This window comes from Hibiscus syriacus, unplaced genomic scaffold (assembly GCF_006381635.1).
Source record: "Hibiscus syriacus cultivar Baekdansim isolate YM2019G1 unplaced genomic scaffold, ASM638163v2 tig00111841_pilon, whole genome shotgun sequence".
Lineage (NCBI taxonomy): Eukaryota > Viridiplantae > Streptophyta > Magnoliopsida > Malvales > Malvaceae > Hibiscus > Hibiscus syriacus.
In genome coordinates, this window is record NW_024063196.1 from 2,863,766 (window position 1) to 2,882,775 (window position 19,010).

Consider the following 19,010-nt stretch of genomic DNA (forward strand, 5'->3'; position numbering starts at 1 on the left):
GAACTCTAATTGACTGGGAGATCCATCTTTAATTCTTTATAGCACTTATGTAACATAGTATTAATTGTTCTTCTCAAACACTTTCACATTTCCCCCCAAATTCGCATATTCTCACGTATTCTTACCATTTAATAAGAAATACAATATAACGTACAAATAATTAGCTAGTAAAGCAATCAAGAGCAACGAAGTAGAAAAACATAAACAAAACCAAAAACAAGGCAGCATAAGAACAACAAACCAAAATAAAGAAAAACAACAAAACAATAGAAGCTTGTTGGGGTACCAAATCTTCAGCTCGGTAAACCTTCATCTTTCGGAAAACAAAGATCTTGATCATGAGAGCTTCAACGAAGAGGACCACTCCATCGTCTGGGGTACTGGTCGTCAAGATCAACATAAAGTGGAATGAAAGTAAAATGGTCTAACATGCATTAACTTGCGCATATTTCAAATATACTTTCAGATACATCATGAAATGCAAAAGGTAATATATGTTTGGCTTCCCCCCGAACCAAAAGCTTATATATAAAGAAATCATAAACTTACATTCATTATATTATATGTAACTCACTAGGGCACAAAATATTCCTTTGATATAACATAAGCAAGGCATATAGAAGCAGGAAAAAGGGCTGGGTAAAGCTCCAAATATGATAGTGAAAAAGAAGAGCATGTATCACCTGGCAGCCCCAAAGTCTAGTCTTCTTCAACGACATTAAGTTTTCCTTCTGTGAACTCACATGCGGGAATGGGGATTCCAAGCTGCTTCTGTAACTTCTTCACAACAAATACTTCTGGCTCCTCACATACGGTTAACACAGTTCCTTTCCTACCAAGCCTACCCGTTCGACCAGCTCGGTGTGCATAGTGGATAGAGTCAGTAGGCAACTCCAGATTAACCACAAGATCACATTCGGCCACATCCAAACCCCTTGCTGAAAGTTCATTTGTCACCAAAACTCTCACTTCTCCATTCCTGAACTTTTTCAAAGTTGTTGACCTTGCAAGCTTGCCAAGATCACCATGCAGCTCTGCAGCTACTATCCCACGGGCCTCTAATTTGAAGACAGCATCCTTTAGCTGCTTTGTATGGTTCATGAAAGCTATCACTGACTTGGCATCTAGTGCGTGTACACATCTTCTCAATGTATCAACCTTATGTTGTAATTTCGTGACACAATGGTAGTGTTTCAAAGCAGGTGGTAGGCTTTGCGATGCCGCCTGAGTCCGCAAACTTGAGTCTGAACCAGATGTAGGTTTTAAGATATTAACAGGTCCAGAGGGCGCAACAGATTCAAGTGGCATGACCTTTTTAGCTTGGACAAGAAGTGGGTCAGACCCCCAGCTCCTAGCTGCCCTTATAACAGAATACGGAACTGTTGCGGACACCATAATGGTCCGACGCTCAGCACACTTCGCAATTGAGCCACGGGGGTCAGCACCTGACCTCCTGCCCACATGTTCCAATATCCGGTGCATATCCTCCCGAAAGTTAAATGAAAGGAGCTCATCAACTTCATCTAAAACTAAGAAACGACAGCTATGAGTGTGAAGCTTCCCAGCTGTACTGATCTCTGCAATTCGACCAGGGGTTCCAACAACAATTGCTGGCTTGTTCTTCTTTAAAGCTTCTTCCTGTCTTGATCGATTTGCACCTCCCACAAGTTGCTGAACAACTTTCTTGTCTTCAGGTCCCAGAAGCTTTTCGACCTCCCTAACGATTTGCATCCCCAGTTCCCTAGAGGGAGCTACAATAACCGCATCAATCTCCTTTTTTTTCCCAGATTCACCATCGCCATTGGGAGATTTCTTTTTCAGTGGGCCTACTTCAGAAAGTATGGGAAGCAGATACGCTAATGTTTTTCCTGAGCCTGTGTATGATTGAATCACGACATCATGACCCTTGAGAATTGTTGGAACTGCTGCAGACTGAACATCAGTTGGAACCGTGAAGCCTGCTACATCTAACCTCTCTAGCAACAAATGTGGGAGGCCAAGCTCAGAAAATGACTTTGCTGCAAAAGGAGCTGATTCAATTTCTAGTGATTTTTTCACCCCAGCTGCCTTCACTGATTTTATACTATTGCTTCCAACAGCCCTCGACTTACTTTTGGGTGTTCCATTAGAAACATCAAGCCTCTCGATTTCATTTGCTTTGTTCTTGTTTGTTTTCTCACTGTCACTTTTAAAACCAAGGCTGGCAAGAGTAAGAGGTTCGTTATCAGGATTAACCTGACTCACAGATCGTACACTGATCCGGCCCCAAACATTCCTAGGCACTTTAGGTAACCTAGACGATGGTAACGATTCCCCGAACAATAGAAGAAACCTTGTTGAGGGTAATGCTAGCATCTTTTCCAGATCGTTATTGACCAGCAACTGAAAATTCCACTTTTACGATTCCAGTAACATTAACAATCAAAGGATTGCGAAAAAGCTTTTTGAAAACAGAATCTCAAGCTGCAAATTTAATGAAAACGCAATAAGGGTCAGAGCTGTATTAATAGAAATATAATCTGGACATCCAGCTTTAACATGCTAAACCCAACAATCAAACACTTGAATTCACTATATCAGTAGAAATGAACCAAAAAAAAATCAAAATTCATAACTAAGGTATAAACTACAATACAAGAAGCACCCAGAAGATATGTCTAGCAAGATCTTGCTCGCTAGCAATTTGTCTATCTTATGAATTTCGTGAGACAATACTTAAAAAATGCAACCGAAACATGTTAGAATTGTCAAATGAATGGAAGCATTCGGTGTAATACATTGAAGGTCATTTCACTGCTGAGTGAAACATTTGATCAGACAGTTTGAGCGCAATGTCAACGCCAACTAAATCTACCACAATCCAACGGAAATATTCAAATTAGAGCCACGCTAACGATAAACAATTGTTTACAGCATTTGGGTAATGGCTTTAATTTTCCATTTTCAAGAGGAAATTGGCAAAGAAAAACTTACCTTAGAGCTCAAACAGCGTCCGGCCTCTGCTTGGTATAAGTAAACTCTGAGTTCAGACGCCACGTTTCGGATTGGGTTATTGGCTAGTAGCTTAGAGACGAACTTAAAAGGTCCCTCGTATACCCGTGGCCCCACAAACTTGCACCCAAGCTTAAAAACTTTTTAGGCAAAGGCAAATTTTGGGGTTGGAGCTAAATTTGGGCTCAGCATCAGCCCGGTGCAAGCTATTTGTTGAGGATATAAATTATAAGTTTTAATTCGTTTTAGTATTTAAATTTTTAATTTTTTTAAAATCATACTCAATGTTTAGTTTTTATTTCATTTTAACACCCTTCTGTTAAAAACGTTTAGTACCTAAACTATCAGTTTTGATCCGTTTTCAAAACTTAACATTAAATTTTGAATGGGATATTAAAATGAAACAAAAACTAAAATTTTTAATTACAGTGTACTAAAATGAAATAAAAACTAAACATTAAGTAATGATCTTGAAAAAAAAATGAAATTTTAGCTACAGATATTTAGATAGTAATCATGTGATTTACTTTGTTATTGTTTGTTTCGAGGACAATGAAGCCGTAAGTATAAATTGTTTTACGGTCAATTAAAAAACTCATTAACTTCCTGTAAAATAACAAACGGAAAAAATGCATAAAACATTTTACTCAACTCTCCCGTCCAAGCAAAAGAAAAACAGTGCAAGGGGAAAAAATTGGTTGACTTGTGAGTACTATTCGTTATCTTCTCAATTTGATTAGTATTCACTCTATATCACCTTTTGCACGTAATAGCACCTCTTGCACTTCTTGTTCAGCAAGTTTCTTTCAACTGAATCACTTTACAAATGTAAAATACAAAATACAGGAAAAAGAAAAAGGAGCCTTAAACAAGACTAGTCATGACACAAAATAAGAGCGACAAAAAGCTACTGTGTTCTTTGTCCCAGTGCCTCGATGCCCCGCCGGAAACAAGCACAGCATGACTGTCGCCAGCCTTATTATAGACAACATCATCTACAACTACCACTACAAGAAACAACCATAGTGTATCAACTGCATATGACATGCTGTTCATTATATGATGCTCTCGAGCTAAAAACATAAGAAGAGGTCACAAATATAACCATGAATCATTTATTCCTGTGTTTCTACACTTCCTCGTGGCTTGTACTCTTTAAAATGTTATATTTGCAGAGAGGGCAAGTAGCATTGATGTACAACCACTTGTCTACACAGGCACAGTGAAAGTGGTGACCACAAGGTAGTTCCCTTAGCTCAACTCCGCCATCATAAGCAGAAAGGCAGATGCAACATTCCTACAGATTAAGAAATGATCAATATCAGCTGGGGACTTGACTTAAACTAGAAAGACTCGTGATAAATGGAATTATCACAAACACAAGCCTGGCTTCACATCAAATTGATTACATAGAGGCAAATCACAGGAGGAAGAAACCAGAAATAAACAGCATAAAAAACCAAAATGAGATCAACTTACTGCATCATCTTTGGGAAGATCACGTTCCAATGGGGAATCCGTACCACATTCAGTCATTATTCCCCCAACAGGTCCTTGGACAGCAGCAGCAGATTTCTCATCATTGCCAATTTTTCGAAAATTGAATTTTGGTAACTGATCAATGTCTTCATTGGAAGCTCCCTCCTAATGCAAGTGGTCATATGAAGCAAGTACAATGAATGGTATGCTAAAACAGAAGATAGAAGCTTAAGTTCGTAGTAAAACTATTAACTGCCAAGAGCCTTATAACCTGCATAAATTGTAGATTTTTAACTGCAAAGTGCTTAACTGAATCTTTTCAGGCAAATGCAGAGTTGCAGACTTCTCTTTAGAAGTATATAAAGCATGGTCATCAAGTGAAATTTAGCATTCAAATTATGCAGCAAATGGCAAGCCCACTATTATATCGTATCAACTCTCTGAAAACAAACTTCTCTCAACTTCATTTTAAGTGAGATAAGGCAATTATCTAAGTTGAACTTCATTCATGTACAAAGCTCACAATTCAAACAACAAGACAGAGACTTCCCTATGCTATCTAGATACTCAAGCATAAAATGCACACGTACACCTTACTGAGGCATTTACAATCATGATAATCTTACATGCAGCAGGATGAAAGTTACCTGATCTGCCACAGCATATAAGATTGCAATAATACATGGAAGACAGCAGCAAACAACAATGCCAATGATGCATGACAGAGCAACGCAGAAAACAACAAAGAACACATCAAAACCGAGAAAAATTATACAAAGCCTGCAACGAAAATTACATTGAAAGAGTTGGGATCCAGTTACAAGGGGAAAAAAACTTCAAACAACAAAAATGTAGCAGGAAAGAACAACATAAGAACTAACCAATAAAGCTGAGGGGAGCTACGAGCCATTGCTTGGCCACCTATAGATACCCAGTAGAATCCAATAATCCACCAGATGAATGAAAACATCGTATTTGCAGATTCCAAATGCTTTGCAACGCTGCTGAAAACATCAATTTCAACTAATTATCCATTAAGTGTAGTTCTGCAGTATCATGTATAACTTAAGCTATAACCATTGAGGTTAAATATATCCAAGAATCAAGATAATCTATTCAACAGACAACATGCCAAAGATCAGAATAAAATTATCAAACACTTCACATGTCAAATGCATAGGGAAGATTATCACATCACAACTTCAAGGTAAATTATCCATTTGCATAACTTAACAAAGTGAAAATGAATGAAAATGTCAATCTCCCATCGAATACTTAATTGCAACTTGTTCTGAGTTGCAGTGAAATGGTGCCTAAAGCATAATTTATCGGACTTCCAAAATGGCTAACAAAAAAAAAAAAACTGTTCAAGTTCCTGCCACCATAAACTACATTAACTTCTCAAAATCACCAAATACCAATATAACTCTTAGAATCAAATAATTGTATACCTGCCACCATCCTCTTCCAATTGGGCTAATGGCACGTACTGCTCTGAACTCACCCTCGATCCAGGGCTCAAAACTCCTTCCTCCCCTGCATTAAATGAGCTGTACTCCGCGCTCCGCCTCCGCCTTCGCCGCTTATACTCCACACAAACGCAAACCATATGCAAAAAACACTGGAAAGCATACCCAATTACCACAACCTCAGCGGCATATCAGGCCTCTCGTCCCTGCTCAAAACCAATACACCAAATGCCGCCACCACGAACGCTAAATTCCAGATAATATCGAGGACGACGACGGGCTTAGAATAAGCCCAATCGCTCTGGCGCTCTTCGAGTTGCTCGGCGGCCGTTTCTCGAACCAGCATGGACGGCTCAAGCATCATACTTCGGCTGCTGGCACTGTGAGGGAACCGCGCCGCATCGCGAAGGCTCTGGCGACGAACAGTTCGGCGCGAAGAGTTCGGCGCGAAGAGGGATCGTCCTGCCAGGCGTTGCTTGTTGATGAAAGAAACGGCGTCGTGTCTAAAATGTCATCGGAGGAGGACCGGTTCGTTGGAATCGTCGAAGCCATCAAAAAAATAATAATAATTGGATTTGATAATTGTTTAGGGAATTAGGATAAGTTACGGTTCGTGGAATGTTGTTTGATTTGATAATTGTTGTCGCTACAATTTTTAATTGGATAAACCACAGCCACAGTAGTTAACTGTTCGTTAAATTATGTTTATAGCACTTGACTATTTGGGATGAGTTATTTCAGTCACTACGCTATTAAAGAATAACTAGAAGATGACATCGCCGTTCATAATCTTCATAACAACATATTTTATTTCTAACATTTACAAATTTAATCAATTTAATTTATTATTATAAAAAAATATTTTTCAATTTAATCCCTTAAAAGTATCTCTTTCATATTACATTATTAAGAAATACCTAAAACCAAATCTTTAATTATTTAGCTTAATTTTCCTCTTATCAAACAAAATTTAAAACTAAAATTTGTTAAAGTTTAATGCCCTAAGTAAAGTAATTAAGGTAATTTTTGAATTCATTTGAATTAATATATATATATATATATATAATAATTTTAAACATATTATCTTTAAGCTTGATATTGAACGATAAAGCAATAAATTTTTTTGGGTAACTACCGTTATTTAATATTTTTTATTGATTAATTCAGATAAAATATTATAGATGTAAGAGATAAATAAATATGATTCATAGATTATTTTGGTTTAATTGAATACAATTTGTATATATGTTCAATTAAATTATGAACGTTGTTGAATCAAAATAGAGTAAAAACTCTAATTGATCGAGAAGAAGAAAAACTCTCTTTAGAATAATCTCACAAAATTGCAAAAGGGAAGAACTCTTAAGAAAGCTTTCAATTGCTTATAATTAAGCTTTGATTGTTGGATGATAAAACTCAAATACAAGTAGGGTATTTATAGGTTACAAGAAACAATCTAAACCACTCATTAAAATAAGCACTAAATAATCTAAACCATTGAAATTAAAACATGAGAAAAATACTTAATTTTCACCTAACTAAATTGATGTAAGCAATGACATCAAAACTAAATTGATGTAAGCAATGCCATTCTTTGAATCACACCATGTTGACGACGGAAATGTTCAAACTTTCCAACACTCAAGCTTTTTGTAAACAAGTCAGCAATTTGCTCATTTGTCTTGATTTGCCTCATCTCAATCTCTTCTTGCAAAACTTTTTCCCTAACAAAGCGGTAATGTACTTCCACATGTTTAGTTCTTGCATGAAAAACAGGATTCTCTGCCAGTCGAATTGTCGATTGGTTGTCACAATACAATGAAATTGCATAATCTACTGGTTGATGTAGATTATTCATCAATTGTATCAACTATGTACTCTCTTGAGCTGCCATTGTTGCTGCTCGATAGTCAGCTTCAGTGGTTGACAATGATACCGTTGGTTGTCTCTTGCTACACCAAGAAATTGTTCCGGATTTAAGCTTAAACACATACCCAGTTGTTGATCTCCTGGTATCATGATCTCCTGCATAATCAGTATCACAATAACTAACAAACTTGCATCTTCACCTTTCTTGTACAAAAGACCATAGTCAATTGTACTCTTCACATATCTCAGTATTCGTTGAACTACTTCCAAATGAGGCTTCTTTGGATTTTGCATATACTAACTCATCACACCAACTGCATAAAAAATGTCAGGTCGGGTCAAGGTTAAGTAGACCAGACTACCTACCAATTATTGATACATTGTTGCATCTTCCAAATCTTTTCCTTCATGTGCACACATTTTGACATTTGGTTCCATTGGCGTTGAAGTTGACTTGCATTCAAACATTCCAAACCTCTTCAACAAATCTTTAGCATATTTTTGTTGACACAGAAATATTCCTTCGTGTGTGCGATCAACCTCTAGACCAAGGAAGTGCTTAAGTTGTCCAAGTTCCTTCATCTGGAAACGAATTGATAAATTCTCTTTCGTGTGAAGAATTTCTGCCTCATCATCACCAGTTATGATTAAGTCATCCACGTACACTAGCACGATAGCTATCTTACCTTCATTGACTTTGACAAACAAGCTAGAATCTGAGGTGTTATTGAATAACCACTTTTCGTTAGAAATTCAGCAATCTTACCATACCACGCCCTATGTGCTTGTTTCAATCCGTAGAGTGTTTTTCGTAACTTACACACATATTCAGGATGATCTTGACTTTGAAAACCCATTGGTTGGGTCATATAGATCTCTCGACCTAGCTCTCCATGAAGAAAAACATTCTCCAAATCCATCTACCACAAATTCCAGTCTTTGTTGGCTGCAAGTGCAAGCAGGACTCGTACGATTGTAAGTTTGCCACTGGACTAATGTTTCACCATAGTCTAGTCCTTATTGTTGAGACAAACCACGAGCTACCAATCGTGCCTTGTACCTCTCGATTGACTCATCAGGATGGCGCTTTATCTTGTAAACCCATTTGCAAGATATAGGTTTCACATATTTTATCTTTGGCACAAGATCCCAAGTTTGATTTTGCTGAAGTGTATAGATCTCTTCTTTCATAGCTGTCATCCACTCAAACTCTGTGATGCTTTTCGAACATTTCAGACTCTGTTACTTCTTCAATTATGGTTGCATTGACATATTTGGGATTTGGCCTTCATATTCTTGTTGGCCTTCAGAGTTGAAATTGTGGAATTGATTCTTCTGTTTCACTAGGCCCACCTTCTTCGTTTGGTTGTTGATACACGCCAGTTTGCCAAGGATTCTGAGTCACTCTTTGGCCGACATCATCGCCACTTGGATCTTCTGATTCATTTGAACTTGTTTGGAGTTGAACATAATGCTCCCTCATCTTTTGTTGTAGCTTGTCTCAAAATTCTCTCGAATCTGGCAACACCTCCTTCTCTGAGGACCACCAAGAATATGTTAATCAAATACCACATTTTGTGACGTGTAGCATCTTCCACTAATTGGATCACAATATTTCCACCATTTCTCTGGCTGTCGTATCCCACAAAGATACATCTAACATCTTTCTTGTCAAATTTTCTCCGTAAATGATCAGGAATAAACACATAACATACACAACCAAATACTCGAAAGTAGCTAGCTGTAGGTTTTATGTTTCATAGTTTCTCAAAGGGTGAAACAAATCCTAACCTTGGTTGAGGAAGTCTATTGATCACAAAGGTTGCAGTCCTCATTGCTTCAGCCCAAAACCTTCCAGGTACGTTCTTTGCATGTAGCATACTTCAACAAATTTCTACAAGATGCCAGTTTTTTCTTTCCGCTACACCATTCTGTTGTGGCGTGTTGGCACAAGTGTACTGATGAGTATTCGACATTCCCTTAGGTATTGAGAGAACTCGTTTGATCTATATTCTCCTCCGTTGTTTGTGCGCAATCAACATATCTTCTTTCCCATTTCTCCTTCAGCTGAGTTTCTGAACTCTTTAAACTTTGAGAATGTGTCATATTTTTCTTTCATAAAGAAAACTCACACTTACATGGAGAATTCATCAATGAATGTTACCATGTACCGCATACCGCTAATTGACTGTTGCTTAACCGGTCCGAACACATCAGAGTGAACCAAATCCAATGGTTCTTTTGCTTTAAACTTCGACTCGTCATATGGTAATTGGTGTGCTTTACCATACTGGCATCCCGCACAAACCGTGTCTTTTCTCACGTCTAGTTGAGGAAGCCCCTTAAGCATCGACTTCTTCATCATCACACTTAGCTTGGAATAGCTAACGTGACCTAAGCGCATGTGCCATAGATATAATGTCTCATTTTTTCTTGTCATGTCTACAGATGCAGACTATGCTGAAATCACGTAAATTGACTCAAACGTCGTCCCTCCATTGTTGGTGTTTCTGAGATTTTAACACACGATAAACCTTCACGTCTTGTGGACCAAATAAGACATAATGGCCTGATGATGTTAGTTGAGCCACATATAGCAAAATTTTCTTCATTTCTGGGACATGGTAAACATCTTGAAGTTGCAACTGGTTAGAATTATATCGAGGCGTAACTATCGTCTTACCGATATGAGTTATCAGTAACCTTGAGTTGTCAGCTGTCACCACCACACGACTCCATTGTACTTAGACAGGTTTTGTAACTTCTGTTTGTCACCCGTCATATGATTTGAGCAGCCCGAATCTACGATCCAATTATTCTTGTAGTCAATTTGTTTTGGTGTTGCTATTGTGAGAGCTAATTGTTCTTCCTCCATAGCAAATAACGCTTCAGTATCCCAACCATTTTCACTATTCTCCTTCGAACTGGAAGTAGCAGTATTACTTTCAACAGCCTTTTTCTTGGTCCAACAGTCTTTTGCCATGTGTCCCATCTTTCCGCAGTTGTAACACTTGCCATTGAACTTTCTACTATTACCGCGATTCTTGGAAGCTCCCCCTGAATGAGGGTCTCCTTTTCCTTGTTAATTTTTCACCTTGTTACCATCCTTTTTAGATCCATTGCCAGTAATACCTCTGAAAAGTGCCTCTACTTTTGCTAGTGTAGAGCGCTTCCTCTTTACCCTTCAGCGAGATTTCTCCATTTGCTTGGTCATGGCTTCTTGACCTGCAAGCAAATTTTCAAACTCAACAAGCGATGGTTATGTCAGCCATCCCTGTACAACGGCAAAAAACCCTCGATATTCGGGTCTCAAACCATGGACAATTATTCTTTTTATCACGGCTTCCCCAATAGCAGCTGTCAGATCTAATTCTAAAATTTCGCGGCACATCAACTTCACCTTGTGAAAGTATTGGGCAACCTCCATGTTGCGTTACGCCATTGATAGAAGTGCATTCTCGAGGAGTTGCAATTTTGTATGGTTCCTCTTCGAAAAGAGTATTAAAAAAGTGTCTCATGCTTTCTTTGGTGTTTTAGCATCCCGGATGTGCTCCAATATTTCTTCTTCAATTGTGGTCTTTAAAGCAAACATTGCTTTGCCTGCTTTAATTTTTCACTTTCACAAGATGCCATTGGCATCTTCTACCGCCGGTTGTGTAACTTCACCACCACCGACAACCTCCCAAAGGTCTTGACCTTGTAAGTATGACTCCATACATTTTCCACGTGTTGTAGTTTTTTTGTTGAGCTTCTTGATTCCTCTAACTACTTGAAGATCACCCATCTTAACGTCAAGGCTTTGATTATATTGAACAATCTTGAGTAACAAACGTTCAGAGTACTAAATTACTCTAAACACAAAAAGCTCTACAAGGTTTGTAATAACCCCTACAATAATCTCAAGAAATCTTTTCTGATGTGGAAGATCAGTTAAAAACTGCAGCCATAGAGCATACTTGGAATTTCAAGAGACCTTAAAAACGTGGCTCTGATACCAATTGTTGAATCAAAATAGAGTAAAAACTCTAATTGATGAGAAAAAGAAAAACTCTCTTTAGAATAATCTTACAAAATTGTAAAAGGGAAGAACTTTTAAGAAAACTTTCAAATGCTTATAATTAAGCTTTGATTGTTGGATGATAAAACTCAAATACAAGTAGGGTATTTATAGGTTACAAGAAACAATCTAAACCACTCATTAAAATAATCACTAAATAATCTAAACAATTGAAATTAAAATGAGAAAAATACTTAATTTTCACCTAACTAAATTGATGTAAGCAATGGCATCAAAACTAAATTGATGTAAGCAATAACATCAAATTAATTTAGGTGTGAACTTATTTAGGCTAATATTGAATTTTCAACAAACGACAACTAATATTGATTAATAATCTAAACTTGTTTCTAATTTATAGAATTACCATGAGAAAATGATTGATAGTGATTATTATAAACGAACTCATAAATAAATTTATAAATGAATCTATTTGTGAATATAATTAAATTGAATACATCTTTATTTGTGTTCGTTTACTTACCAAATGAATTTATTTAACTTAAATAATGAATATAAATAAACATTATACAAACGGTTCACGAATAATTTATTGAATATACTATTCATTTACACCCTTATTTATAACTCTACATCCTTAAAGTGAGTCTATGAATTCATGTTTGTTTTGATTTTTTTTAGAAAAATCAAAATAAAAAAAATATGAGTATGAGGAAAGGTTAATATAAAATTGTAAAGCGATGATATAAATATTTATATTGAATTTATACATCATTCATCATCTTGAAAGAGATTACCGGCAACCAAAATCAGCTGTGTGTTCAGACATTAATGTTAATCATTTCATTGAAATTTTGAAAAGAGATATAAATTAGAAAAGAGAGATAAAATCACCACTCCTTTGCTCTTGCAACAACCGCAAACTTTCTTAATCAACTTGACATATTCAAGATCGTCGGCCCAATGTGAGAACCATTTAAAAGGTCTCGCCTCTCTTACTTCAGTTTTTTCTTTCAACCCTAAGGGGCTGTTTAGTTAAGGGGATCTGAGATTACTGGGGGAATGAAATGTCATTTCCCCAGTTTTGTTAGCCAACATTCCCACCCTCCCGGTAATATTTTATTACCAACAGTGATATTTTGGGGGTATATTACCGGGAATGTGATTACCTCACTTTCCTTAGGTATTATTGGATTACTGGCGTATTGGACTAAAATTCCCTTAATTTTTTTTCTTTCAAAATATCATTTTTTGTCGTTGAATAAACATATATACGAAGGTTAAATTATATATTTATCCTTAAACTATTTTAGATTTACAAAAAAAAGTCCATAAATAGAATTTTATATGAAGTTCAGGAGTTAAAATAAAATTTTACCCTTTCATTAAACCTATTTATCTTTTCAATTTTATAAAAAATATATATATAAATTTTATGAATTTAAAATTTTTAAAGAAAAATATATAAATTAATTATAATAAAATTATAGTATAATTCAACTTGTTAAAAAACAAATATATAAAAGGACAATTTGGTAAATATATATTCTAATAATCTTTTATTCCTTTAACCAAACACGGTAATTTTATATTTCTTCTAAACGAACCAAACACAAAATATAACATTCTCAGTAATCTTATTCCCGCCGGTAATCATATTCCCACTGGTAATCTTATATTCCGTGAACCAATCGTACCGTAAAGATTATGGTTTGAAAGGCTTCTCGGAAGAGAGTACTACGAAAGATTCGAAAAGAGAACTAAGAGTTTTGGCGACACTAGGAACCTGTCGAGTCAACTTACAGACGGGGAATCCCCTCCTCTAAGCCAAATGTACTTACTTCCTTCTAACGGGAGATCTAACAAATTTCCCGCTTGAATAAAGTCGACGAAGTCTCTCATTGCCGACACGCTGACAGACCCTCCAGCTCTCTCATTAGCACACAATACTGAGTTGAAATCACCACCCAAAATTACTGGAGTTCTCGAACATGAGATAACCTCTTCTAATTTCTTGAGCAGATCCCTCCTTGCTACCTGATCCGTTGGGGCAGACACGTTAATAAAAGTCACATCTACCTTTAATTTGACTAAGCTTCCCAACAACACTATATAATTGTTCAGTAAGAACTGCCCGTCCAACTTAAAAAATTGAGAATCCCACAAAGTTATAAGCCCCCCGTTGCACTTATTGATAGAACGGTCATTCATCGAGGAGGCTGAACAAATTGGGAATCCCACACCATATAATTGTTCTATAAGAATTGTCTGTTCAACTTAAAAATTGAGAATCCCACAAACTTCTAAGCCCCCACAAAGTTATAATTCTTCTTATTAAAGATTTTGGGTTCAAGCAACTACATTTATAGGTGTGTATACGTTGTCAATTTATAAAAAAAAGTTCTGAACAAATCTTATCATCATTCTAAGACTATTACAAAGATAATTTATGTTGTCATGTAATTTTTTATTCTAATTCTAATATATCTTCAATAATTTCAATTTTTTACATTAATTTATGTCTCATTTGATCGAGTATGACTAGCATGACAATATAAGGATGAAATCTATTGATTTACAACGAATGAGATGGCGTTTTATGATGCTAAACACGATGATTATAAATTTGGGATATACAGATGCTTTTTTTTTATGATAAAGAGACGTGATTTAAAGAAAGTGTGATGATCTTTGGTATGTGTATCTTCCCTTTGTGTTGTTTCGATCTTTTTTATATTTTATTTCTCTTGAAACTTACAATCTTAAGATCGATATATTGGTCGGTTCAAATAAAGAGTCAGGGCTCGAGATTTGACATATCAAATTTATTTTTATGTCATCGATTAGTGTGAAAGCCCCTATGTATTATTCATGTGCTATTAAATTGTCTAAGAATCAGTATACTGGTATAACAGTTGTCCCTTTGGAGTGTGTTATGTTTTTACTTGTCTAGTATTTTTAACATTTTGTTTCGTTCCTTTCTACTATTTTGTTTCGTCCACCCTTTTTGATTTAGGTAAATAGTCATATCTTACATCTTTCCACAATGAGACATCTTATTTGAGGTAATTCCACTGAACATGTAGAGGCATCTGATTCGAGACATCTTTGCGGTTTCTTTAGCACCAATCAAGCAATGAAAAAGTTTTATGGGCATTTCTGCTTGTACATACGGAGGAGGCATCAGACCACGAGGGACTTTAGTGATTCACTCTTTTTGATGTGACATGTGAGTATAAAGTCATAAATTCATCTCACTAAATGGCATGCCAATAGGATTTAATCTTTGAGGCGACTCCCACCAACTTGCAGATGAATCTGTCATTGACTTCCAAAGATATTCATAGTCGTTTCAACACTCTTCGTAGTAAAAAGTTTACAGTATATAATAATTAATCTTTTCTGATATAAATAAAAAATTATATATATTTTTTATCATATCTGACAAGTCATGAGCTCCGGTCAGGGATCTTATCGTGGAATTGGAATATCCCACTTTAACCTTTAACAGTTTCATCGAAAAGGAATTAATTACTGCCCTCCCTCTTCCTCGTTTCAATACAGATGCCACCAATGTCTTTGGCGGATGTAAGAGTTGCTAAAGGCGTACGTGAAAATGAAGAAGAACCTAATCACTGCCCACCAGTTTAGCCCTTCATCAGTTTTGGACCAATGTTGGAGACAAATTTAAGTCTGTTTGTATTGTCCACAATCCACATGTTTCGACGGATGGTGATGATTAAATATCACTTTCAATTGTAATCATTCGTGCATATAAGGATAGACCGAGAGATTGATGAAGTAATCGAATGTAGGCTATTTGATGTTTTATTATTTTGTAATCACCTTATGATCAATAAAAATTTCTTACATTAGGTTACAATCGGATTCTCATACACAAATCTTTCTTTCTTTTTTTAAACTTTAATCTTTGCATTAAAATCATTATACACGACTCTATTTCCCATGTTGAACACTGCCCAAATGTACATATCAAACAAACAACAAAATTGAGTAAATTCACGTTCTTATCTATTTAGAATTGATTTGGAACAAATGATAAAATATTACAATATGGACAAATGAAAACAAACAAACATAAAATATTCAACTATATATTAGAAGATCTCAATCTTATTAAACAAATCATAATAACTACTAAATCAAATCTAAATTATTGTAAATGATAGTATTTTTAAACAAATGAGATAGCAACTGAAAATAAAAGAAAGGGTTGAATAATAATGAAATTCAAGTGCCATCACGACACAAATTACTTGGATAATTAAGCACAATGCTCTTTTATTTATTTATGTTGAGACGTCCCGATTCTCAAGCCACCACACATTGTCTTGTTTTCATCCTTATTTAAATATTAAATATATCAAAAACAATGTGTTATGAATGAAATTAAAATTAATAAAGTCATATAACTCGTGCTGAAAAATGATTTTCTAAAAAAAATAATACAAATGGTAGGTGAATTGATTAATTAGTTTGCCTTTGGAGAAGTAACCTTATTGTATAATTTGCAAAACATGTGCATGCATGGCATGAGGCGGCCAAAGCATGGATCGTCACTCATGTTTGGCATCTAATAGGCTGGCTTCCTTGTCTTGGTCTTTTCTAAATTTATATATAATAATTATAAAATAATATACGTTTAAAAATCTTTTTGATTATTGATAATATATATATATATATTTGATTATTGATAATATATATATATAAATGTAAATGCTCAAATTTGAATTATCTAGGAAGAACAATATTTTCTTCTATCATTGAAATCACTTAATAAGTTATTATTATTATTATTTTTAAAATAATAATTTTAAAAGATATAACTATTTTTTTAATTCTAGAAATTTTGTAATTCTATTGCTATTAATTAACTAGTAAAACAAAATTGGAAAAATTAATTTAATAATGATAATTATTATTCCCTAAAAGACAAACATATCAAGATAATATAAAAGATTAGTCCAAATTTTTGCAACCATGGGCTGGCTTTTATTTTACTTTACTTATTATTTTTCATAATGGGTTTTTTTTTTAAAACAAGGCTGGTTATGTTACTCTACTTTTATTCAATATTATCCTTTTAGGTACCATTTCCTTTTTATTAAAAATTTAATGCATACCTAATTCCCTCAACATTTTAATTTAATTCAATTCAATTCTTTAAACAAGGTGGAGATACTAACATTATATGTTGTCAACCATAATTTTTGTTTATTTTTAAAAATTTATATGTTTATTTTTTAAACAAGGTGGAGATACTAACAAGGTGGAGATACTAAAATTCATACTAACAGGGGTTGGTTTAAGTAAGCAGCTTGATATCGTTTAAGTGATATCTCGAGTTTGAATCTTGTGCATGCAGAAAATTTCTATCGGGAGATCCATCACCAAAGTCAGGTGTACGACACGGGTCGATCGGATTAATCAAGACGAAACTTTGAAACCAGAAGGACAAAAAAAAACTTTAAAAAAATATTAAAAAACTAATAAATTTTGGAATACAATTTTTTAATAAATAGTATCGTCTCCTATTATCGATGTGACATTAATATTTATAAACAGATTCAACGTCTTTTAAAAATCTTCAGCGTACCAAACAATAATTTCATTTATATATATATATATATATATATTGTAATTAAATAGCTTCAATCGTTTCCTTTTTCTAATACATTTCTGTCGATAAATGTTGTTTGTATAACAGAAATATTCCAAAACGTTTTAAAACTGAATATATGACCACTAATTCATCTTTTCCTTTTATTAATTAATTACCATCTACATGTCTTAAAATTTAGATAAATTTGGTCAAATAATAATATTTTACTAAATGGTTCTTCATGATTGCACCAACATGCTTTGAATTAATTTAATTAGAGTTCTTGAACCGTAAATTAAATTAAAAATTGTTCCTTTAAATGTAATAAATTAAAATAAGAAACCGTTACGCTTGTAATATATTTTTATTTTTTAGATATATCTATTTGAATTATAAAAAATAATGTACTTTTTTTTATCAATTATATTATTCAATAGATTAGTTAATACATATACTTAAAGTTCTACGTTTTGTCGACCCTATTTATAATCAGCTAAGTAAAGATCGAATTGACCGACGATAACTAAATTAGTTGAAAATGGTTTCTTTGGAGGACTACATTATAAAAAGAAGCTTGTAATGCTATTTGTCGACACTAGATTTTGTCCGTTTTTATTAATAATTATATATGTTATTATTATCATATTATTATTATTATTATTATTAATTACATGTTATTATTATTACATATATATTATTAATATTATTATTATTAAATAATATTACAAAGCCCAATTTAGGCCCAATATTACAAATAAAGACCCGAAGGCCCAAATTACAAACATATTCAACCCATATTAATTCAGGCCCAACAGCCCAAGCTAGGCCCATATTAGTAGGCCCGTAAGAAGCCCAAGGTCTGTTAGGGTTTCTCACACAACTCCAGCGCCGTAACTCATCCTCAGCCGTCCGATTGAAGGAGATCTGATTGCCCAAATCTTCTATCAGCTAGGGTTTTCACCCTAGCAGTCGCTGCCTCCATTGACACTTCATCACCGCCGCTGTCACCATAGACTCTACCGCCTCAAACAGAAGGCTCTAGAAGGTGAATATGGGCCGCACACTCACTGCCCTATGGTGAGTCACCACCGTAGGTTCGGTGACTCACCGGGTAGGGTCATCATTACACCAAACTTGGAGGACTATAAATAGCCCCCATCACGTGCAAATGAAGAAAAACACAGCAAGAACAATGAACACGAGAGAAAACACCCACACAACAAAGCAAGAACACACAACAACGAGAGAGAAACAGAGAGACTATCACAACGATCCACCACCAGTAGAGGAAAAGAGAGAAGAATGAACTTACCCAGCCATCGGAGCTTCTACGTGATTGCTGATATTCGAAATGCCGAAGGTATTCTCTTAGATCTACCAAGTTTGAGGGACTTTTAGGAGAAAACAAGGTTGGATTCGGTATAGGGTTGAAATAGCGTTAATTTGGTAAATTCTGTAAATTCGGCCACGTGGGTGGTGGTCGGCGGCGGCAGAATACGGCGGCGTAAGGTTGCCAGTCGGTGGTAGCTATCCCTCAGGCGAGGATTTTTAAAGAGAGTTC

At 35.1% G+C, this 19,010-nt stretch overlaps 1 protein-coding gene and 1 pseudogene across 1 annotated transcript; both read right to left on the reverse strand.

The window, feature by feature from the left end:
* Positions 1-420: 420 nt before the first annotated feature.
* LOC120172044 (DEAD-box ATP-dependent RNA helicase 47, mitochondrial-like) lies at positions 421-3,085 on the reverse strand. Its single transcript, XM_039179620.1, has 2 exons — positions 2,974-3,085; positions 421-2,463 (listed from the first exon to the last, which is right to left on the reverse strand). Exon 2 carries the CDS (start codon positions 2,353-2,355, stop codon positions 700-702), a length of 1,656 nt encoding a protein of 551 aa, XP_039035551.1. The 5' UTR covers positions 2,356-2,463; positions 2,974-3,085; the 3' UTR covers positions 421-699.
* A 1,028-nt stretch (positions 3,086-4,113) lies between these two features.
* Positions 4,114-6,506, reverse strand: LOC120172045 (annotated as a pseudogene).
* Positions 6,507-19,010: the final 12,504 nt, after the last annotated feature.